The sequence below is a fragment of the Chelmon rostratus genome, chromosome 8 (assembly GCF_017976325.1).
Source record: "Chelmon rostratus isolate fCheRos1 chromosome 8, fCheRos1.pri, whole genome shotgun sequence".
Taxonomy (NCBI): Eukaryota; Metazoa; Chordata; class Actinopteri; order Chaetodontiformes; family Chaetodontidae; genus Chelmon; species Chelmon rostratus.
Window position 1 is genome coordinate 9,917,119 of NC_055665.1, and position 24,650 is coordinate 9,941,768.

The 24,650-nt window shown below is 43.0% G+C and overlaps 1 protein-coding gene across 3 annotated transcripts in view; it reads right to left on the minus strand.

Moving 5' to 3' along the window:
• Positions 1-20,270, minus strand: part of grik5 (glutamate receptor, ionotropic, kainate 5) — a 29,058-nt gene extending 8,788 nt beyond the window's left edge. For all 3 annotated transcript variants that reach the window (XM_041941894.1, XM_041941893.1, XM_041941892.1), the window contains exons 1-14: positions 20,159-20,270; positions 18,561-18,725; positions 15,641-15,738; positions 15,060-15,225; positions 10,625-10,803; positions 9,811-9,864; positions 8,923-9,081; positions 8,363-8,515; positions 6,597-6,701; positions 4,021-4,128; positions 2,600-2,803; positions 1,488-1,601; positions 769-878; positions 346-519 (exon numbers count right to left, since the gene is read on the minus strand). In XM_041941894.1, the coding sequence (XP_041797828.1) occupies positions 346-519; positions 769-878; positions 1,488-1,601; positions 2,600-2,803; positions 4,021-4,128; positions 6,597-6,701; positions 8,363-8,515; positions 8,923-9,081; positions 9,811-9,864; positions 10,625-10,803; positions 15,060-15,225; positions 15,641-15,738; positions 18,561-18,725; positions 20,159-20,270 (1,901 nt within the window). The remainder of the gene's footprint in view (positions 1-345; positions 520-768; positions 879-1,487; positions 1,602-2,599; positions 2,804-4,020; positions 4,129-6,596; positions 6,702-8,362; positions 8,516-8,922; positions 9,082-9,810; positions 9,865-10,624; positions 10,804-15,059; positions 15,226-15,640; positions 15,739-18,560; positions 18,726-20,158) is intronic.
• Between the last annotated feature and the right edge of the window lie 4,380 nt (positions 20,271-24,650).

Sequence of the window (24,650 nt, forward strand, 5' to 3'; positions counted from 1 at the left end):
TGAAATTTCTGTCAGATACAGGCTTAAATGTTAAAATATAAATGTCATTATCTCACGCAGCAGAAAAAAAGCAACCTCAAGGAAAAATGCAGGTTCTTGATGAAGAAAGTTAGCCAGTGTTTTAAAACAAGTACCTAAAGGGGGGATTTACAAAATATGGCCCCTATGTATTGTCAAAATGGCTGAGTCTGTTAATATATTTAAATTTTGTTTAAGACATTGAATATACTCTGCTTTGAATAATAATTTATGTCTTTATGTTTTTTTTTTTAATTAAATGAACTGGTTAAATGTCTGGTACCTTAAACTGCACACAAGCACAAACTCAACCATTCTGTAACTTACCACACCCCACTAACACATCTGGTGGATAGGGCTCTGGGCATTATTTCCGATCCCTGCTGCATGAAGCCTCCAACAGGGAACCACAGGCTGTTTCCCAGTGTGTACTGGTTCTCCAACATGTCCCTGCGCTCTCGCAGACACGGGTGAGGGTTGTACCACTCATAGGGGCTCAGCCTGTTCGGTAAACACAGGTACAGTGGAATGACCTTGAGGTCAGATTGCAGCACAGTAATGCACTTCTGTCATATCATTCAAGTCACCGCCAATCAGTCATTCGATCCCTGTCAAACTGTCTGCGGCAGGTTGTGTAAGGTAAAAAATTCCATTATGTGACAGGCGGCTCGTGTTCAACAAGATAAATGGCGAGAGAGCGCAGATGTGAGCAGAAGACTATCGGTGCAGTGTGTGATATAACATATGGACCTTGCAGCCAGGAAGAGCACACAGCTGACAGCCAGGTAGGCGAGCAGCATGAAGAGCCAGACAGCTGGAGAGAAGGGATCGAGGAAGGAGAAGTAACCCGGCTTCCGACCCTGATGCAGAGAGAGAGAAGAGGAGAAAGAGAAGTAGAGGGATGGAGCGACAGAGACAGACAGACAGACAGACAGACAGGAAGGTACAGTTTGTTAGAAAACAAGGTGTCATGTCAACACAGTCGGGGAAAGTCCCCTTTGCACCACAGGAGGGCAGTGTCCTCACTGCACTCTGATAGTAAGTCTGCAGTGCTTTGATACGCTAATGCTACAATCCATAAACGCTCCGTTTCACAATGCCTACCGCTAAAGCAAACTTGGCTTGGATCCAAATGCTCATTAGCAATGTAAAGCTGCCACTGTTACCCAGTAACAAAACACCGACTTATTGAGCAATTTAAATTACACCTACAAATTTCACTGTGGACACAGTGGATGCAGCATGCAGCATACTACACAAACACAATCCTCCGCTTCAAAAGATGAGATCAACTCTTATGTAATATTCAGTCTGATTCGTTAAGACTCGTCTAACAAGTGTTCCACGTCATCTTCTTTGTGACCCTGCCAGCTTAAAAAGCAGCGCAAACAAAAGAAATGAAATCCAACACAAGATCTGTTGTGAGCATCACCCAGCAGGCGCCCTACAGCCCCAGATAACACCCTCACCAGTTGAACTCTGTACAAGATGCTGATCCCCAGGGTCATGAACGGCTTAGAGAAGTCGATAACTTTCTCTCTCTCCGATGTGATGGTGAAGCCTGCCACGGCCAGGTCAGCTTTCTGTGGGGATTGACAAAGATAGATAGGCAGATAGATAGTCGTGGGGGCGAGAGAAAGATAGAGGCAGTGGAGGAGAGTCAGAGAGAAAAACGACAAGCGGTCAGGTAACTGTGCAAAAATAGAAAGACACTTGATGCTGCAGCGGGTAGAAGAGAGCTCTGTTTGTATAAAATGTTGACTTCCCGAATGAAAAATGAAAAGTCTGACTATGCACTTGAAAACACATTTGGAAAAACATACAGACGTGCACTCTGTCCTTTTCCCTCTGGCACAAACACTCACACATTATCCACCATCCAAATGAGGCTAATTGCAAGTAAGCACTGGGTGGCTGGTCTTTGCACCTGTATAAAACCTTGCAGGTCTCTGGTCGCTCTGCCTCCCCTCCATCTCCTCCATTAAAAGCTAATTGATGAACATGGGCTGCTAATTAGAGCTGAGTGATCAGGCAGTGGGGAGGGCAAGGAGGGAGAGGAAGCGTGGAGAGCTGGGGGAGCACCAGTGTGGCAGGCCCCACACAGGGACCACAGTCTGGTAATTGAAGTATACCGTATGGTAATTAAGCAAAGAGGGGCTCTCATTAGCCTGCTTCAACCAGAGTGTCTGTCAGAGGCGCGCTTGGCCTGGACAGGGAGAGAAAGAGGGGGCGCAAGCTAAGAAGGAGGAGGGTTACTGCGAGGAAAGATGGTGCAGACAATTTTAGGCATTGCTACCACTCTCTTTTGGGGAATTATCAAGTCAGCTTTTGTCCTAGATAAGAGTCTTACTCCCCTCTGAGGGCAATTTGAGACATGGGAAGTTACAGCAGAGTTGTGGTTTGGGGCTACAGAGTGCGTGTGTGTGTGCATTTGTGTGTGTTCACTATAAGTTTCTGTTTGTAGAGACACGGGTTGGAACATTTGAGCCTGTTTCTGTGTTTCTGGTGTGTATGTGAGGCAGACAGAGAGAGAGAGAGGGAGAGAGAGAGAGAGAGAGAGAGGGAGAGGGAGAGCGCTCACCCTGTTGATTAGCTCTCCAACCATGCCAGTCCAAGAGCCGTTGGGCTCTGGAGCCCCATACAGCCCATCATCCACCAGCTTGATCTTGAAGGAGAATTTCAAGATGTCTGCCAGTTCCCTCAGCATGTCGACACAGAAGCCCTCATACTGGTCATTTCCCTGGAAGTCCTGGTAGTTGTCTTTGCGCATCACATATGGGTTCTCCTGAACATGGGGGAAACATGAGGGGTTTCAATCCAAAACTAACAATGTCCAGCATTACTGACTGAAATGTGAGGCTCAATGTTTCAAAAACAGGGATTTTTATTGTAAAAAATTAACTGTTACTTCAATAATGGATTAAAGAAGTAGTTTGACAGTTTTGGAAAAATGCATTTTTTTTCCCATTTTCTAGCAGAGGGTGATGAGAAGACCTGTCCCGCTGTCATACTCGCCTTCAACCAGGAGAAGATCAGCTTAGCAGAGACTGGAAACAAGGTTGAACAGCTAGCCTGGCTCTATAGGCTGTTAATATCGCCTTCACCAAATCTCCCAAATGAACACATTATAGCTTGTTTGTCTAATCCGTAGAGTCCAGTCTTTGTGCTAAGCTATGCTAATTGGCTTCTGGCTTCATACTTACCGTGCAGACATGAGAGCGGTTTCAGTCTTCTCATTCAATTCTTGGCAAGAGAGCAAATAAGCGTATTTTCCAAATATCGAACCTCTCCTTTAACATAGCTAATATGCCATCACAAGTTGCTATCAGCATGCCACTGGTGATTTTGTCGAAGCAAGAATCTTTTTTTTTTCCAAATGTAACTCCCTGCTCAACATTTCGTCATGGGAATTGTAGGATTCAGCTGTTTTGGAGCTTGAGCAAGACCTTGGCCTGAAAGTCAGGATATCTTGACCTCTGAAAAATCTATTTAGACTGCTTTTTTTTTTGTTTTTATCTGTCTCTTGTGAGTGCCCATCATAATGGAGATCCAGTGCTGAATTGCTGGACTACTCTTTTAAAATACATAATATGAGAGATTCATACGAGAGCCAAGATGACAGATTCAGTGACCACAGTTTGGCTATTGAAATAGGTAGGCGCAGACAAACATACTGTGTCAGGGGCTATTACACTTCTAGGCCCACATGAAGATGATGGAGCAGCATCACGTAAGGGATCTATTGATTATCTGATATGACATTGCTCATATGGAAACCAGAAGGAGACAACTCCTAGTGTTCTGTCCAGGGTTTTAGCAGTTTGAATTTGGTGACACATCTCTCTCTCAGTGCTCTATCAGTTGCTATGACAGCTACAGTGACAGCAACATTAGCAGAAACAAACCACAACACAGCACGAGCACCGGCACAGCCTGCACAGCAACACGAAAACAACTCTGACCTCACCAGCGCGGCCGTCCAGAAGGTAAATGCGACCTTACCAGTATGGTGGTGACAATGAGTGTCTTGTTTGCCAGCGTCTCCGAGACATTAATATCCAGGCTGGTGGAGTTCATTGCCAGGGTGTTGTTGGAGTACCAGATCCCAATCTAACAAAGGAGAGAAAGCGAGGGAAAATCAATGGCTATTGTTGGATGAATAATGTACTGTTAAGCTCTACCTTCACTGCAACTGTTTTACTATTGTGACAGACTACACACCATTAATAGCAAATAAGTTTTTCCCTGAGTGCATTAACTCTATTGGTCTGTTTTATAGGGCAGCATTGCATGCTGAATATTCTATGCATTGCTATCCATACGGTTACATACTGAATATGCATATTGATTTAATTGCCCTCATTGGAGCCATGCACGAACTTATAGCACCATGCATTGTAAAAAAAAACCAAAAAACAAAACAAACAAATGCTGTTTCCAAGCAGAGCAATGAGCTGAGTAAAGACGGCAAAGTATGTGAAAGCATTCATGATGTGCAGTTTCATTGCCTTGTCTATTTTCCTTTACTAACACCTTTCTTAAATTGCATAAAGCAACAGCACACATATTTCCACTTTATGGAGACAGTAAAGTCGCTTACGTACATAAGTGTGTGATTATGATCTAACTAGTGTGCAGGGGTGGAACCGCAGCTCGCAGAGGCATTTCTTTAGAAGATATTACTGTACATCTTTCAATAGGTCAGAGGAGAGGTAATGACTCCTCAGACAGAATCACAGTTTCTCAATGACACTCTTTATCCTGCCCTGGCATTTAAGAGTGGTCTTTTCCCTGTTAAACACCACTGCCTGCCAACAGTACAGGGTGCTGCTGTGCAGTGAGGTGGGCAGAGTTAAAGTGTTAATTATCACAACCTAAGTCTCCCACAGAGTTAACATCCAGATTTAACTTTGGTTATCATGTGGCATTTAGTGTTGGTCTATAGCAGAGCTCAGAAAGACATATTAAGGGAAGGTGAAGAGAAAAGTGTCTCCTCCAGTCAATGAAGCATAGCGCATGTAATTCCCTCAGTCTGGATCTGCAGTGATGTGTGTACTTCTGCTTCATTTAATTTTGACTTTGAAATGCAGATGAAAACGCATCAAAAATCATCTGTCACCTTTCTGTCTAATGTTCACTGAATCTGCATTGGCAGAATAATGCAAGTGATCCTGAACAGCTTGCTGGCTGGATCGACAACATTTTGTGTGTGTGTGTGTGTTTCCCACTCTGTCCAACTCCCCTTAACAAGTCTGTTGTGACTCGTAACTGGTCTTAAAAAAAAAAAGTCTGCGCTAACGAGGAAAATGAATGAAACAGAATTAAACTCTACACTTTGAAGCGAAACTTTTCAGAGAAGCAATGACACAAGCTTCCTCTTACAAAAAAAAAAAGTCTTGAGCAATGAAACACACCCTCACTTAATTCAATACACTTAAGGGTTTTACTGCTACAGCTTTTATTGGTCCGGGATGACCAGTAGCTTGTGGTGGCTAATGTTAGCTAACTTCGGAAAAGATAGTGCTTTGTAACTGACATTACTGAGTAAATTTGCAGACTACTAACTACTCCTCCTCACTAATTGCGCTGTGCAAAAGTTTCATAGCCTCACTTTAAACACTTGGTAGTTTTTAATTTAAGTTTGGTTGGAATCATTCACATAAACAACAATATTATATGATATTGTCATGATACAATTCCACTGAAAGCAATGATAATGTCAAAAAACTGCAGGGTGCTAAAAAGGAGCAAGAATACTTGAAATAATCTTTTAAACATAATGACATTTCATTGTTTTAAAATCATGGCATCCAAACACAAGTTCAAGATGTTCTAAGAAACATGACCACTTTAGTCTGGTCTTGGTCAAGACCTGATGCACTTCCATACAAGACAAAGACAAAAATAAACTCCATTAAGAGTCCTTATAAATATTATATACAGTGATGCATATAGCATGAGCAGTAATGTAGATTTATCTGCACACACTGTACACTCTCTACTGAGCAAAAACTGATTCCAGCAAATGAATGTCATTGTCTGTAGCCGCGGGAAGAAAATAAATCAACCATTAATAAAATACCATTTTATGTATGTTTTTAGATCAGAAAACATTAAGTCAACATCCAACTGTGAGGACGAAAAACAAATCGTGTGGGACAGTTCAAACATCAGAACACATTCATGAGACTAAGAACGATACTTACACTGGACTTGATACTGCAGAGTTGCTGTAAAATTAGCAACCGTTCAGTGAAATGTAATGAAATTGATGGCCTGCGCAAGCAGCTAATGTATTCCAATAGCCCTCAGATAAAACAAATGTGAACGCGTATTTGCAGCTACTACATGACTCACGTCTGATAGCGGGTTACGCTGCAGTGCCGTCAGGTGAAACGCATCAAACCAACTCCACAAAGTAAATATATTTGGCTACTATCAAGGGAGCCTGTGATGAGGCTGACCTCAGTGTTAAACGCCTCCCCTGGCATTGTGAAATCAGATAGGTGACCTGTAACTAACCCAATGCCTACGGGCGATGTGACCTGGCTGCTGCATGCTAACAGGTGACTCCTGACCTCTTTGTGGCCTCCTCTGTGTTTCTCCAGGATCCGCAGGGTGTAGTTAGTCCTCTGACCTTTGCTGTTGAACTCCACACGCCCTGTCAGACCATCGTACTCCACCTGGCAGGCAGATGGAGAGAGTGAGGTGAGGAAGGAAGGGAAAGTGGAGAAGGAAAGGTAAGAAAATGAGAGGGGAGTAGGTAGAAACAGTGAATGAGAAATAAATACAGGCAATCTTTGTATACAACGAACACTCACTATCCATCATGGTTAGGCAAACAGGCACTATCTACAGTGGTTAGGAGAAAAAGGAGGGTGAAAGACAAAAAGAAAGAGAGAGCTACAGAGACGGAGTAAGTCTTTGAGTCTGGACCAGACAGGGTTATTCAGTTTTAGAACAGCTAGGAGAAAGTGACTGACTGAGTGAGAGAGGCATAGACAGAGCAGCAAAACGAGTCAACAGCTTCCTAATAAGACTCAGAAAGGCACCTCATGGCTCAGCTCTGCCTCTCCAAAACCCAGATGCTGGCACAGTTAGCGAGATCTATGATGAATGGCACAGTACTGAAGATGGAGCACACCATGATGTTGACTAACAAAGGCAGATGTCGGGCCGGTGGTGCGGAGGCAATGAGGGATGGGGCTCGGGCTGCCTTGACAACAGGTCGTCGATGAGAGCGACACACACACGACCAGAGATGGGAGATGACAAAGAGCAACAAGAGACAGACGTTACATGCAACATGAGATGAGGGTGATAAAGAATGTAGCTGTAGCGAAGTCAATAATTCTAATTAGTTCTAATCATTTGAGTCATTTTTCAAGCAAAAATGCCAAACATTTGCTAGTGGTACATTGTCAAGTGTGAGGATTTCTGCTTTTCTCTGATTCACATCATTAGAAATTTAAAATATTTGGGCTGTTGCTCCCACAAGACCATTTGAAGTGGGGCAACAAGTCATTAGCGATTAATCTGATCATTTGCTTTTCATTCAATCTATGAAATGTCAGAAAATGCTGAAGATATCATCATTTCCTTGAGTCCTACTTGGCATTTTCAAATGTTTCCAGCAGTTTCCAGCAGTCCAAAACAAAATGAGACCGTTTATTGTGACACATAATAATGAAAAGCAGCAAATCCTCACATTTCAGAGTCTGCAATGAGAAATTGTAAGATAATGTTTGGCATTTTTGTTTTAAAATGACTCAAACAATGAATCAATAATCAAAATAGTTGGCAATTAAGTAATCGTTTTAGCTCTAATTTGAGGCCTTATAGGCCTTGGGAAATTGTAATGGTGTTTTCTCTTCTAACATTTAACACTGCAAACGAATTCCTGACATTTTACTGACAAAATGATTTATAGATCAATAAGAAAATGAGCATCAGTTTAATTGATAATTAAATAATTGTTAGCTGCAGTCCAACATATTTTGCTTGAGTAAAAACGGAATATCATGACTATGATGATAACACATTCAAGATTCAAGATTTAAGATTGCCTTTATTGTCATTGAGCATGTCAACGAAATTTGCAATGCAACCCCCGTGTAGATAATAAGAAAGATAAGAAAGATAATAAAATTGAGCCAATACACAGAGAAGATGTTACAATGGTTGTCAATATCAACTATAGACATCTAAATAACTGAATATGTAATAAAACTCAGACTTCAAGCTCTGTCTTACCTCTCTTTCTCATGATGTATGAATGTGGATGTATGAGCATGCACACCAGCAGGTGATTTTATAATACATGCTGTATTTATCAAGTGTTTACCATGCGCAGGTAGTTCATAAGACTGGTCCCGTGTTGCCAGATCTGAGGTGAGGTGCAGCTGAGTGGCTTCACTCCGATTTCCTGACTGCGGTTCAATTCCCTCACCGCCCCCACCACCACATGCACCGCATCAAACATCAGCGCTGAGGAGAGCTGGAGAAGAGGGAGAGGAAACAAGAGAGACGTAGAGGGGGAGAGAGGCAAGGGAGGGGGATGCGAGCAAAGACAAGGAGTCAAGGGAGAAGATGCAACAACGAGAAGAGAGGTGCGAGCAGAGACGATGGAATGGTTAATAGGGATGGAGGGAGGGAGGCAGGGAAAATAAGGGGAGAGAGAGAGAGAAGAGATGTGTGGTATGAGTAAACCAGTGGGGAGGAAACACAGATGGATACATCAATACCCATTAAACACAAGCAAAAGACTAGCTGAATCTCTTTAACTGCTCCATGAATCAGAGTGAGGAATAAAGTCGCTTAATGTTACGTGGCGTACAAACAAAGCTTTGAAAATGACTACTGAATGTGCGCAGGCATGAATAGTCAAGTGTCCACGAGACTGACCGCAGGGCCGGGGTACGTTAGGTCACAGCCCTCCCTCCAAGAGAGGTTGAGGCTCCTGATGAACTCCAAATAGAAGGGATGGGTGGTGTTAAACATGGAGAAACCCACTATATTGGACTGCTCATCCACTATATCATCCAGTCTCAGTAGTGGGAAATCCTAGAAAGGAGGAAGAGGAGCAGAAAGAAATTCAGGTGAGTGACACCGTTGACAGTGTATCAAATTCTAAATAATACAGGCGAAGGAGAGCATGATGAAGAAAAAGAGAGGCTACGGGGAGTGACAACATCTAATCTCTGATGGAGGGAGAAAAAAGGATATAGACGGCGCGGAAAAGAGGAAAACAGTGATAGAGGGGAACGAGGGGTTGATGGAAATGACTCCGGCGGCTTTCACAGAAATATACACACAAGACATCTGAAGCACAAGAGTGAAGAGGGGATAAAAAAGTAAAAATGAGGCTCCCGGCATAAAGTGACACATTAATTCAAATGGTGGAAGGGGCGGGGAGGCTATCAAAGAGGCAGATGAAAACACCAGAAGCGCAGAGAAGGTGGTGGGTAGAAGAAACGGGCCCATCACGTCTGTCATCACCTTCACCTCAGACCTCTTTTTTTTTTGCTATCCTCCTCTGCGCTTCCACATCTTTGTACAGTATCTTCACTTCTCAGGTCTTTTCTCTCTCCTTCCCTCTCCTCATCCTTCATGTCCCCTTTCCTTTTCTCTCTCTGTCACCTCCATTTTCTCCCTTTATCTCACACTTTCTCCACCTTAGTACCTCTGCCCGCTCATAAAGGGACAAAAGAGGAGGAGCAGGAGAGAGGAGAAGGTGAAAATGCAGCCACAGACGGCCAAGGAGAGGACGGGGTACAATTGGTAAGCTCTTACCATGGTGGTGAGGATGTACTTGTAAAATGCTGATGTCATCCCCAGCTCTGACGCCTGTAGGACAAAGAGACAGAGAGAGTGAGAGGAAAAAATAAAGAAGAGCCAGGTGGGATACAGAATGTGGAAAGAGAGAATAAGGGAAGATGTAGAAAGATTGATGGGGTGAGAGAGAGAGGGCAAAAGAGGAGAGTTATTGAGAGGCAGAGAGCAGAGGAGACAGTTGGGGGACAAAGTGGGAGAGAGTATGGGGGAGGAGAGGTGGAGGGAGAGGGAGCATACGTTAATCACAGTTTTACATCATCAGGCTAACACTAGGACATCTCGCTGAGGGCGGACAGCCGCTCCAGTGTGCCCAGCGAAAACATCCCGTATGTATTCAAACTGTGACTCACTGCGCTGGCTATCGGCATTACAGGCCGTACCATGAATCAGAACAAGCCTGGGTAACATCTGCGCCGCATCCCAGCAAAATGTTCTTTTGTCAAATATTTTCTTAAGAGTGTAAGTGATTGTTGCTGGCAGACATGAATAAATATTGTTCCCTGTGCAGCTCTGGAGGGCAGAGAAGGTAAAAATACACGTTAATTCTGTTAGGACTCCAAATGTGCAGCCCGTGGGACTCTGACAAAAGTGTTTTGTTATTTTACAGATGGTGAGCTCTGCATGCCCTTCATGACTGCAACTTTAATTTGACGAATGTCCACATTTAAGAGAAAAGCTCAAATTCCGGAGTGTTACTGTGTGCACTGTATACAACTTTGCATGCTGCCTGTGTGGGCAGTTCTGAGGAATGTATTGATGTTTCAGAGTTGACCTTCTTGAGGATGAGATAGGAGACTGAAGCATTGGCGTCAATGATGATGGTGGCCACTTTGTCGTCACGGATCTCCTTCAGCAGTGGCGTGGGGTCCAGGTTGTCATCCAGCATCCTGATTGACAGCGTCTCCCGAGAGATGAGAAAGCGGCGGACCAGTTCCTCCAATCTCAGCAGGCCTGAGGCAGAGCCAAAGCAGAGCCAAGCTGCATATCAATGTCTGTATCAGTACACACAACTCATATTTCCAAAATGTAAGCTTTGCAGGACCTGTGAAAATCTTGATTTATCCTCAGATGGCCATATATTTGTGTCATTTTGCAAAACATGATCGATGGCTTGCCTACATCCCCACTGAAATGAAACAATTTCATATGGAGTCTTCAGTACGCATTCGCTGTTTCTCTCAGTAGGACTTATTTCTACCTATTATGACCTCTGCAAGGTTTTGTATTCTGTACCACATGTTTGTTTGTTAGTTATCTCAACATGAACTTGACAGATTTTGTCAGTTGAAGAAGAGTTAGGCTATGGGCCAAGTGTACACCCACTGTGATGTCTCCCATTAGTTTGTGGACTACTGTGTTTGCTGCACCCTCAAGCATACCCTGCTTTAGAGTCTCTTTGACTCTAAATGGGACCATAGTTTACAAAATGAGCATCATGCTGTGTTGATGAGGAAAAAGCTATTGAGACCCTAAACTCATTAGGAACATGTTTACTGAGGTAATACATCAAGTGAGAAGAAGGGTCTTTTTTACATACACTCTGGCTTCTTTTTGCAACCAGTGGAGTCGCCCCCTGCTGGCCATTAGAAAGAATGAATGCTCAGGGCATTTTCACATTGGCTTCACTTTTTGCTCCTAACACCTGAACAGCCAGGCACAGAAGCAGAATTCTCCCTCTGGATACTCCACATCAAGCATCTCAAACCCGTTCCATATAGGGCCGCGTGGCTGCAGGTTTTCATTCCAACCCAGGAGGAGCACATCAGGCCAACCAATCAACATCAAGGGATCACTTAGTTATCAGCTGAAGACTGAGATCAGCTGATTAATTGATTCCAGCCTGGTGTGTTCCTCCTTGGTTGGAATGAAAACAGAATGAAAACAGATTTCCCCCCCCATCTTGAATTTTTTTTCATCACATCCACAGACACACCGACGAAGGCAAAGGTACAGATACACGTTGGTGTGATTTAAATGAGTTAAGACCATAAGTGTTAAAGGTTTATCTTTTTTCTTTTGGCTTGAGTGTCTGTCATTAGATTTTATATATCACACCATGGATCTTCACATACTGTATTTTTCCATTTAATTTTGCTCGCACAGAGTTTATCCTTTAACTTTTAAAGACTCCCCCCTCCTTAGGATATACTCGATATAAATACTCAGCTTTGAATAATAATTTGTCTCTGGTACTGCTTCTCCACAAAAAAGTTAAAAAAAAACTACTAGATAAAAGATGTCTCCTTAATTACTGTCCATTCAGTGTATGTGCACTGGAGTTTCCAAGTTTTCACATCACATTTATGCAAGATGCATATTGGACCAAACCACTTTTGATATCACATGCTCATATATACACATGCTGTCATATATGTGCAAATGCAACAAGGTTTTAGCCATACATGGAGCTACTGCGGCATGACAAAATATAACTCAGTCAACATAACAGAGTCTGAATCTTTGTATAAAGTCCTGATATTGCCAGACAGGTTTAAAGTGTCTGCCAAAATTCGTTGTTGCCATCAGCCAATCAGTATGACAAATTTCTTAACATTTTCTATAAATAGAATAATAAATTTGGAGGGTTGTAGGTAGGCACTTTTGAGTGCTTTGTAATTCAGTTTGTGCCTGTTGTCTCATCCATCAATAATTGCTTTTCAGTTCTTTGAGCTATGTATGTACTTTGAGCATAATGGTATGTCTTCAAAAAAATGGACAACTTTAAAATCAAATAACAAAAGTGCAGATGCAGCCCAAAAGACAGAAAGAAGAGCAGAACTGCAGGAGGAGAATGACTCGAATGCATTACTTGAGACAATTCACCCGCTTTAAGTGAATTCCTCTTGAAAATGAGTATAACCAATGGCAGTCAAGACTCACTTGACATTGTGCATGGAATGAGCCTTTACTAGAAAGTCTATCCTGCTGCTTTCTAATTGTAATTCCATAGTAAAGCACCCCTAGCTATGTAAATAAGTGGTGGGGCAGGCATCTGGGGGACAGAGGGGAAGGGGAGAGAGAGGCGAGGAGGAGGGGAGAGGTAGCGCACAGAGCCCTTCAGCAGGAGAAAGCCTCTGTAAGCAGTGGGGTAATCACTGAACCAGGCCAAAACTTTAATTAGTTTGAGGAAGGAGGGGAAAAATCAATGTACTTTACAGCTTCCTCTCCTCTCCTCTCCTCTCCTCTCTCATTCTCCTTCTTTCACATATTCTCTCTCTCACACATAAGCTCTAACCCCTCCATGTCTCTCGTCTTAGCCCTGTGCTCTAGTTACCTCTCTCTGTCTTTATCCATCTCGCTCTTACGCCGCCACCATCTCCTCCTCCTTGTGTTCAGTCTCTCCCTCTCGCTGTCCTTAACCTCATCCATCTCATGAAAACTGCATAATGGAATTAGGCTCAGATAGCACGTTGTGACCCAGCCACAGTGAGAGAAGGATACATCGGAAATGACCCAAAAATCTCTGATTCACTCATTTAACAGAATATCTATGAACTGCTACTTGCACGGACTAAAGAGGGACAAATTAGATTAACGCCATTAACATGCTGTTGCAAAAATGACCAGTTTCTAAATACGTTACTTAATTAGGATGCATGCACAGTGGGTGTCAATGAAATGTGTGACTTCACACATTACTCGCCTCACTGACAAAAAAGGGCGAATGTCTACTTCACTTGAACACACCACTGGGGTAAACAAGATGAATAAAACAAGTGCGCTGGTGGTAAACATTGTCTGATGTCGAACCTCTGCGGCGCTACAGCAGAGCCACACACACAGACACACAATCATACAACGCGTCACGCATGCATATACCAGCACGCGAACACATGAACATGTATGGACAAAGTAAAATGAGAACACAGAAAAAAATACATCAAACACACACATACCGTGCCACACACACCCACACAGTCGTTCACAGTGTGGAACAAGCCTGTTGAGTGGCAGTTAGCACCTATTCTGCAGCCATGGCAACCAGCTCCATGGCGATAGATAGCGCAGCCAAGTGGGTCAGAGTCTGTGAGTGTGATAACCTTGTATAGATCACCTTCAAGCCAAATATATTACATACACGCACCCTTCAGTCTCTCTGCCAGTAAAAGCTGCATGCTTTGGCCCGAACGGTAACTATCAGGCTATCTGTTGCCTCTAATTCCTATGAGACAAGATTGTTATCTACCCATTCAACTGATGATCAAAGCTGCAAAAAAAGATGTCTGATGCCATTTCAAAGCTCTTTTAGTTCAATGAAATGACAAGTCCACAAGGAATTCAGCTTACTTTCAGGATACTGCAGGAAGGCTGCGAAACTGCTTGGGAAATAATGAAAGCATCTCGCTGATTTAATCAATTTTTCTTAATGTCACAGCTTTGTGTTTGTCAAAATCTACCCTTTTCACACTGCTCTGAGAAGTGTTCACAGGCTTCAATGGTCCCACTTATGCTTTATGTAATTGCCCTTGCATTCTTGTACGGTTCTACTTGGCTGGTGTGAGCAGTCAACAGCTGCGCAACAACTCATCCCAGTTCAGTTTCACTCAGGAATGGACAAAAAGTCAGACAGTTGAGGGGAAAATTTTGGATTTTGTCCTGTCATGTATTCACAAAGCTTTGTTTGAATACTACAGCCACCATCCGACCAAGCCCTTTAATTCCTGCGACTCTCGAAAGGGTAGTGCATAATAAATCAATAACGCACTCTTTCAAAATGAAAATAAAGAGGGCTAGTGACTAAGCCCAGAATCCCCTGTGATGTTAAAGCTCTCTGAGTGCCTGGCAAGTTAAATCAAATGTCCCCTAAGTTCTTTCAATACTGGAAAGCATTTCAAACACGAATATTTATTAAATTGGTTTGGCCTAACAACCCTCTGAGGTGGATAAGAGACGTTGTGAGAGAGCATGAGTAATAAATAGGAGGGCTGCAGTGTGAGCCATGTTCTGAACTCTGACAACAGACAGAACTTTATGACCAGACTGTCAAAATGAGTGTCCAACGGCGCAAAACAGTCATATCCGCCCAAACAGTGTGAACGTGCCAACACTCCCACAGAGGCGTTTGCACGCATACACGCGCATGTAGTTCGTGAATAAGCTTGCTAGAACGCAGCCTATGCATTTACGCCCACCTAGACACAAACATTGCCATGCAGTCACACATTATACACTGTCTAACTATAAAAACAGGCTGCATGTGTACTCACACTCAGCCTTGGCGCAGACCAGACTGGCTGAGGGGTAACTGAACGAGCGCAAGATGGCTCCTATGGCCAGGCTCAGGTCCTCGTTGCTAGGGTACAGAGTGACAGAGGCAAAGCGCAGGTACGGCAATCGGGGAGTTTCCTCCGGACCAATCTTTACATGAGGGATCTGACAGAAGGAGAGAGGAGAGGAGAGGAGAGGAGAGGAGAGGAGAGAAGAGGAGAAGAGGAACATTAAGGAACGCAATGTGCCGTGATTAACTCCCCTCCAATCACACACAACAGGAAAAAACTGTGAATAAGAAATATCCATTAGAGATGCTACATGGCGAAAAGAGAGATAAGAAAGATGGCAGCAGAAGGCAGAGAACACAGAGACCTAAAGATAAAAGGCTACGGCAATAAAGGAGAAAACAGAACTGGATGACGCTTAATTATATGGGAAGAAATTCAATGAGAGAAAAATCGAACCTCTAGATGCATTCATTGTCTACGTGGGTAGGATGGGTATTTGATGTCTGTATGCACACATGACACAGAGAGAGATTTGTACATTTGTGTGTGTGTTTATCTTCCACACTCACCTCCTTCTCTCCACATATATGACTGACAGTAGAGCCAGAGGCGGGGCTGGAGGCGGGACCTATCACAGAGACGACGCCTTTGGGTAGAATCTGACACACTGAAAGGAAAAAAGGAAAATAAACACGGAATATGCAGACACACACCTTTCCTCTGCTTCATTTTGATGGCAGCTGGCATACAGTAGGGGCTGCAGGCAGGGGAAAGCATGGAAATTTAAAATGCAGCGAAAACTCAGAGGATGCATCATGATTTCAGTTTAACCACTGATTCTATTGTAGCTTCAGAATCTGTCTCAATATTATCTGATTTATTTTGAGATCTACACTCAAAGGACTACAGCAGGGCAGGCCAGGGGTTACCTGCTGCTATTATTCACTTGTTAAGGTGTTTAGACAATTTTTAAGACATTTTGCTACAATTATATTTCTGGCATCAGAATAACACTAACAGATTGTTGGTTGCCTTCAATTAACAAATGCCAGTTTGAACGATTACCCTTTTTGCAGGAGGACATTAATGTGGGAGAAACTGTTACACATTTTTTTATTACAATAACTACTCAGCAATGGCTCAAGTAAACACTACCTCTCTGATTCAGAATACAATTTAGTCATGGATAGATTTCACTGTTCAAAACCTCCAAGTGACAACAAACGTCTCCAATGTGTCCACATATCCAGGCCTGTGTGAAGAATCTGATTTCACATCTTTTTTGTGATATATTTATGTCAACCCAGAAAAGTGTATTTGAGGTTATCACCATGTTTACCTTTATTTTTTGTTTTTAATTTACTAATTTCTTCATTTTTCTATCATTATCTCCTACCTTTAACCCCTGAATGAATGCATAAAAGAGTCCAGCTCAGGTACTGTCTCTTCAGTTGAACCCTGACAAAGATCAGCTATGGTCAAAACCTGCTTTTTTTATTTATTGTTTTGTGAAGAAGCTAATTAAGCTAAACTAATAAAGCTTTTTTTAACAAAGTGCCTGCTCCTCTACACATGACTGCCCTACGTTTGCACACATCTGAAACGTCTCTGCTATGTTGAGTGGATACATTAATGATTAAACGCCAGGTTGCGTTCACTGTCTGTCTTACACTTGACTAACTGACCAGCTTGTAGTCTGTGTTATGGAACAACAGTTGTAACAGACTCACATGTCCACCTGCCACAGACAATTAAAGGAAACTAGGAAATGGTGAAACAAAGGCTTGGGAGTTAGATGAGAAGACCAATGTCTTTGCTAAGTTAGGTTAACTCCCTGTAGTTTCATATTGGGCATACAGATATGAGAGTGTTTCAAGTTTCAAACTGGGTTGCATCACTCACATTAGCAGAAACTTCACAGATGTTCTTCTCTCTAATCTCAAACATGACTACAAGATTTGAATATAATGCCACATCACACACTACATTATTAAGACTATCGGGAAAGAGGGAGCAATGCACCACCTCACATGATTTCTCTCAAGTGATCTCATGGGGAAAGAGATGTAAACAAAACAGAGACTGTAGCAATGCAAAACATTGTAAAATGTAGTCTGAGCCTAGCTTAACTCTAGGCAAGAACACAAATGAGCTAATGCCCAAATGTCTATTTATTTTTTATTATATAGAAGTTTGACCATGCTATGTACTCAGGGGCTTCATCCTTTAGCACACAGAAATGTGAACCTGTTTTTCTACAGCATCTTTTGAATGTGCCATGAGTTCATTTTTATTGACAATGTTTTCTGTCTTCCCACCTCAAAAATGCTTTCACAGCTATAGCAGAATTTAGCCCGGTGACTTCGCTGTGTTACTCGGATAGTCACGAAATTCTTCTTGCTGGTGTATCTGGTTGGTATTTTAATTCATCCCAATTAGTCCTCCTCAGTCCCTGCCGCTGTCTGTGTGTTTGCATGCCCACACTGTGGCCATGTGTGAATGTGCATCCGTGTCTGCAGAAAAGGGACGTGTGTGCATGCATGTGTAAATGCCTGCGCGCGCGGGTGTGTGCATTTGTGTGCGACTGTGCAAGCGTGCCTCAGACAGCCGTAGCTGTAAGATGATGAGCTCTCTGATCCAGAGACCAAAAAACGCTGCGAGCAAACAAGTCTGTCAGAGTCTCCTGCCCATCGGTCAAGGACACACACACAGACACAGACACATACACACATGCCTGCAACTCAGGCATGCACATATGTACACAACCCTTCTCAAGCACACATAGACATTTTGCCAGTAGCTTGTGGCAGGGTCAGTGACCTATTAGAATAGGAGCAGGGAGTCTCTGTCTCCTCAGTGACTGGATTCAGCAGTTCTTCTTCTGTCTCTACAGAGTCCAAACATTCAGTTTTAACTCTGTATATCATACAAATTTCATGCAGTGGCCTCTGTGGCGTGGCACTACTTTCTGTTGGCCTGCACCGCTGCTCTGTATTAGTATTTGATGATGTGTTTTTGTCGTGGCCTGCAGAGTAGACCATGCCAGCTGTTACTGGAGGGCACTAGTCCACTGTTTTTAATGAGACAGGCTTACTGGCCCATTACTAGTCTCCACTGACATGTAAACTAATCAGCAGAAACCTCAACTGGTTCCCTAATCACATGAAAGTGGTGCCGTGTTTTTTTTTGGTTTAAAAAAAGGGCAGCTTTTAAAAAATGTGATTATCTTTTTTGAAATATATGAACACCCTTGTTGAGTGGAATAAAACCTGTAGTATTCAGTAGACTACTGCTCTTTTCTTCTCTGTACTGGTCACTATTAATATTAATATTCCATATTACTAATAATATCTACTGTTATTTTTAGTGTCCACTTTTTGCCTGGCTAATTAGACACTATGCCCTATTGGACTGGATTTTATCATTCTCTGATGGGTTTGTTTGAATCTACTCCACTGGTCTTCTTTGGTGTGCACCGGCTTCACTCACTGGTGTCGGTAGTGTCGTACTGGGAGTCTTTCTGCAGCTCGTATATGTCCACCTCCACTCGGGCTCGGGCAGGACCCTCCATCACGCTGTTGATGTTCTCCCTGGCCAGGGCCAGCGCCAGCCGCTCCCCACGCCCACATACAGACTGGTCATCCAGAATTGCCGCTACAGAGAGAGAGGGAGAGGGGAGAGAGGGAAGGGGAGAACAGGTGAGGAGGAAGCACAAGAGATGAGGAGGGATACAAGAAGAAGAGGTGGAAGTTTGTCTTTTTCAGTGCAGTTTGTCTGAATTTACTATACCGTATGTTGTTACGATTTTCAAGAAAGTTCCCCCGTAACATATTAAATAATTTGGGCTGGTATGATGTTAGTTGACTGACACTGATTGCTAGACCCCTTTCAAAGCTGACAAATGCTGCTAATTGGAATTCGACACATTTTTACCCAGTTTTGGAGCCGTGCTGGTTGTCGTAATTAAGTTCCTTCAAAACTTGAGTCATTGAGTCTATGACATGTTTACATTATTTTGACTAGCCTCTGTGTGCAGTAGTTTAAATTCTTGCAGAAAATGCCCATCTCTAACTTTTGATACCCTGCAGGTACATATTCTTACACCTGAATCGAGGGGATCCACTGATATTTAAAACAGAGTAGTAAGGACAAAGGCATAGTTGTAATTCTACTCTTATTCTTATACCTGCATACATAAAGTAGACCAAAAAGACTTCAAGGTCCCATATTTTATGCTTTTCAAGTGTTTTATGTGAAGTGCTGATCGCCATATTAAGATATATTTGTGGTTTTAAATACCAAAAACCACCATGATATAGTTTTAAATGTCCTCTCCCATGCCTCTCCATGGAGCTCTAGCAAGAACAGAGCATTTTGTGTCTGTGTCATTCATAATCATGTGCCTCTCTCCTGATTGACTGTTTTCTGTGTGACGCATGGCCAGGCCAACCATCAGGCCAACGCCTGCTGTTGCTTGGTAAAACTCGCCAGTAAATGCAAATGGCGATGGCCGCCGCTGAGGAAAACATTGTCCGACCTTACATGTTGAGCTGGAATCAGACTCTGACTCTGACTCTGAAAAGGCAGGAGACAACAAACCACCTCCTCAAACAGACTAAAAACACAATGTTTCAGAATGATAATTACAATTTTTGGCAAACTGTTCCAGCATGTTACTGGAAGAGAGTAATGTAAATGTTACTGTAACGTTGTGCACAGCCGTAATCAAAATGGTTTGATGACTAACTCAGACTCATAAATTTTGTCAAAATGATTTGTGTAAAAAAATGTAACGATCGAACAAGCCTTAGTCAGTATACACTTTAATTTTATTACACTTACAATAGTTGGAAACCATAACACTGATGCAGCCTATAACATTGTAGCTACGTTCTGGTGTAGTCATAACTTACTGATTAGGTTCAGTTTACATGCTGAAATGTCATGATGTTACTTTATATTCCACTAAGATTGTATCTGTCAATCACTCTTTGGATGGCAAGTATTCTACCACATAAGGACAGTTTGGACACCAACAGCTATATTATTACTGGCGTGGTGGGGACGGAGAACAGCTGGCCACTCACCCATGCGGACGGAGGAGAGCAAGGGGGCTTGACTGAGGGAGCGTGACGGCATGGTGACTAGCAGGAAGGAGAGGAAGTGTATTGACAGCAGCAGTGCTGGCAGAGCCGGCATCTTCTACTGCTCCTCATGGAGAATGGTCTGCTGGCTGCCTGTACCACCACCTGCAGGAGTGGAGGACACACAATCATTGTTCTGGCACGAGATGTCTCTCTTTAAATTGTCGTCCTGTGGCTTATTTTCAGTTTGCTCTGTCAAATTTCCATGTAGTGGGACCACCTGTAATTTGACAGCATAGACAAGAGACTTTTCATACTCAAATATGAAGATATTCACTGTCATATCACAGAGACAGCCCAGTCCCATGCATACAGCCTGCCTAATAAAATACAGCACACACATCTCTTTTCATGTCTCCTGTGGAAAGTCTGCCGTTTAGAAGTGACAGGACTCAGCCTTGAAGAGATCTTCAGGGTTTCAAGGACAACATCACAACTACCAGCATGCACGTCGCAACAGATACACATCTACACTGTACATACACACATAAACAAATGAAGCACAGTTATTACAAAAGCTAAGTGTACATACACAACGAGCAACTCGCAAGCACGAAGACAACTGCCTTGACTACGCTCGACCATTCAATATACACCCACACATGCCTGTACACACTTAGATGTTTTCCATAACCTAGCCCTCCACCCCACCTCCAAACAACCACACAAACACAAAAAAAGTGCACAAAAAGAGCTCAGCTGAGCTCCAGTGGTGCTAAGCAGCCCTCTCAAGGAGTGACAAAGTCTTGCTCTGACTGACAACCTGACAAGGCAGAGTGTGAAAGGATGGAGAGATGAAAAGAGGGATGAAGACACAGGCGAGGAGAAGTGTTGTGTGACGGACTAGGCAGGGAGGTTGAGGGAGGGGTGGTGTTGGCGATGGCGGCGATGGTGGTGGGGGCTGCGAATGTTTCAAACGTCTGGTTCGCCGGTCTGAGATTCAGACAATACTGACAGACAACTGAAAGAGTCAGTTCGTGGCCTTCGATTGACCCCTGCTGCTGTAAACAAGGGGATGCTGTAGTGGTTGAATCCTGACCTTTGACCCAGACAAGTGCATGTGGGGTTTGCGCTGAATGAACTTCCCTCCCACCTCCATCCTTTTTCTTTTTTTTTTTTTCACTTTGAGATCTTCATTTTGTCTTTTTTCCTCCCCTGCTCACCTTTCCAACACTTCTTTAGCTTTGAAGTTTAAAGCACATCAAAAAAAATCTGCAACCCTGTGCTTTGAATCCATCTTCAAGTCTCATAAATCAACCATACTCCCCTTTTTATCCTTTTTTTTCTCCTTTGCTCTCTATGCAATTACTGTCCTCCCTTACGTCCTGTCAAACTTTACATGTCTCTCATTCTCTGGTTGTGTCAAAGGATGGGCAAGTGTGTGCACGAACAGGTTTGCAATACTAATAGCATGCGCCATACTGTGCAGATGGCTGTGTTGCTCTCATTATGATTATCGCAGTTCAAAGTAAGCAGAGGCAGGGCTTATGCAGGCCATCTGTATGTGTGACACAACATAGAATAACAGTGCCCACCCCCATTGTTTTCAATAAATTATTCCTGCTTTAACACAGTATGTTACATTAAAAGTGGCAATAAATTATTACTGCAGCAAAAAGTAAAATGTTCTGTGCTTCTCCGGTGTTTGTGAGCATGTACCCACTGTACATAATGGTGTACAACAGAGACAGTTATGAAACAGCTGATTATTCTGACCATACAGTGAGATCACTGCTGTCACACAGTATGTGTTGTGCTCCATTTCTCTGGTTACTACTGTATTCTGTTTGCTCCACACACCACTGGTCTCTTTCTCAATTCACTCTTCACCAGTGTGTGTATGTGTGTGTGTGTGTGTGTGTGTGTGTGTGTGTGTGTGTGTGAGGCATCTGTGCGTTTATCCCATGTATCGGCATGTGCTTACCTTGTGTGAGTGTGATGGTGTATTGATCGAGCCCAGCTGAAGTGGCGGACCCTCAGGTGTGGTCAATCAAAACAATGGGGAACCTATCATGGGAGCACTGCATTTCACAGGAGCCATCTGATTGGCTATTACCAGGAAGCAGATTGCCATGATGATGAATAAGATCCTAACTGAGGCTATGCCTTCATCAATGATGGGAAGGAACCGGTGCTATTTCATTGTTATTGAGAGCTATTGACAGTATTAGACGGGGAAGATTACAGCATCTATACTCCAAGGAGAAGAGAAGGGGGGAGGAAGAAAGGAGATGGAAAGCTGTGATAGAAGTAAGGGGAATGAGAGAAAAAAAAGAAGCAGAGGGAATGGGCTGAGGACGATGGGGGAATAAAAGAACAAAATTGAAAGCACAGAGAAGAGATTGGAAAGAGAGACGCAGAGCAGGATAGAGACAGAAACACAGAAGAGCAGTGGTGGAAAGTAACAAAGTACATTTACTCAGGTATAATATTGTAGTTTTAATTCCACAACATTTATTTGACAGCTACTAACTGCTTTTTGGAAATAAGATTAATCTCCAAAATACATGATCCGCATGTACAATATGATGCATTATTATAGATCAAGCTCCCAACAGCACATGAAGTAAAATTAGCTCCACCTCACGTAGCTGCAACATTAAAATGCTGCTCATATGTTCATCAATAACTGAAATCCAGTCCAATATACAGTAAAATGTACTGGGGACATTCTGTCCTGTCAGGCCGTTCCATCATTACTTCAGCAGTTAAACTCTGTTTTTATCACAGTGTCTTACACTTTATCACGAATGAAAAAATTAATATTCATCAGTGATAAATTTGAGTGGACTTCTGACTGACAAGAAGGAATATCGCCTCATGATATTCATCTCTAAAGCTCTCACATCAAGTACCCATGTGTACAGTACGCACTAAACTACATGCTCCACTTGAATGGACTGAGCTGCAAGCTGCCCTAAAGGCAGATTCTTTCTTTGCCCTTTGAGATTTTAAAGCTTTAGTATCCAGGTAACACTTTATATTAAGGTACACGTATTCGCCATTAACTATATTTGCTTATTAGCATGCAAATTAGTAGCATATTGGCTCTTTATTAGTCATTATAAGGAACTTCTAGGACCATAACTAGGGTTTTCCCACTATAACATCCTAATTACTGCTTACTGATAGTATGTTAGGAAGCTGCTGTACATGAAATACGATCTTAATAACCTAACCATAACCCTTAATAACCCTAGTCCTCAGAAAAAGGCATTAATAAGTGTTTTATAATGACTACTAAAGGGCCAATATGCTTGTCACTATCTGAGTAGCGAATGTGCGAGGTCAGATTCTAACGCCTGGTCAATGGGTAATCCAAACCAATCCCAAGCCATTAATTGTGCTTGTTATTTGACTGTTAAGATGTGTTGTTCTAGTATCCAAGTCAAGTGCTCTTCTGACTATTAATATTTCATAGTCTCAGGTTTCTCTAGAAAAAAAGATGCTTCTATACCTCAGTGCAATTTTGAGAGCAAGACTTTTGTAACAGTAGTATTTTTGCGCTGAGGCATTAGTGATTTTGAGTCGTCCACCACTGCAGGCGAGTGAGAGAAAGCAAGCAGATATAATGTTGTAGTAAAAGGTGGAGGGAGTCAGAGAAACAGATACAGTCAGAGAAAGGGAGCAAATGGTGACATACTATTTCCGTGTTTAATCTGCGAGGACTGCGTGTCTGGCTGCTGTACGTGCTCTGTTGCTGTAGTATTACATGGCTGAGTCCCTGTAGCAGTCGGGTGTCAGTCTGCAGGGAGCTGGAGCAGCGAGAGGCCCGAGCCGAGCCAGACTAGTCTGAGCTGTACAGAAAACACCGCTCCTAGCCCCCCTTGCTCGCTTTCATTCTGCACCCTGCTGTAAGTCACCCCGCATGCTGGCACCACTGAGAAATACACAAAAGCAAAAATACATAAATATCCTGACTCGCTCTGTGTGTGTGTGTGTGTGTGTGTGTGTGTGTGTGTGTGTGTGAATGAGAGAGTATAAAAGAGAGGGAGACAGAGAGGGAACGGAGAGTGAGAGAGGGGACATTCATCCCAGTTAGAGATTTAGCTGTTTGGTGCATGCATTCATCTTAGTGTGTGTGTGTGTGTGAAAGCATATGCACATTTGTGTGTTTGCTGTTTGTTTGTGTGTGTGTGTGCCAGAGACTTGGCGGCTTGCTTATAGTGTCTGCAGTGCCTATTATGAAAGAGAAAACCGTAAAATCAGAGATCTTAATTATCTAGAGGGAGCGTGAGGAAAAGGGGGAGGAGGGAGGGCCAGAGCGGGATGGAGGTAGGGAGGAGGCAGATATGGAGAAAATCAGAAAACGAGGGAACATTCTCTCGCCTCAAACCCCCAGGCAGATGAGGAGAGGATGAACGGAGACTAAGGCAGAGGAAGCAGGATGAGCGATAGCAAGGGAGGAGTGGAGGAAGAGAGGGATGCGGAGGAA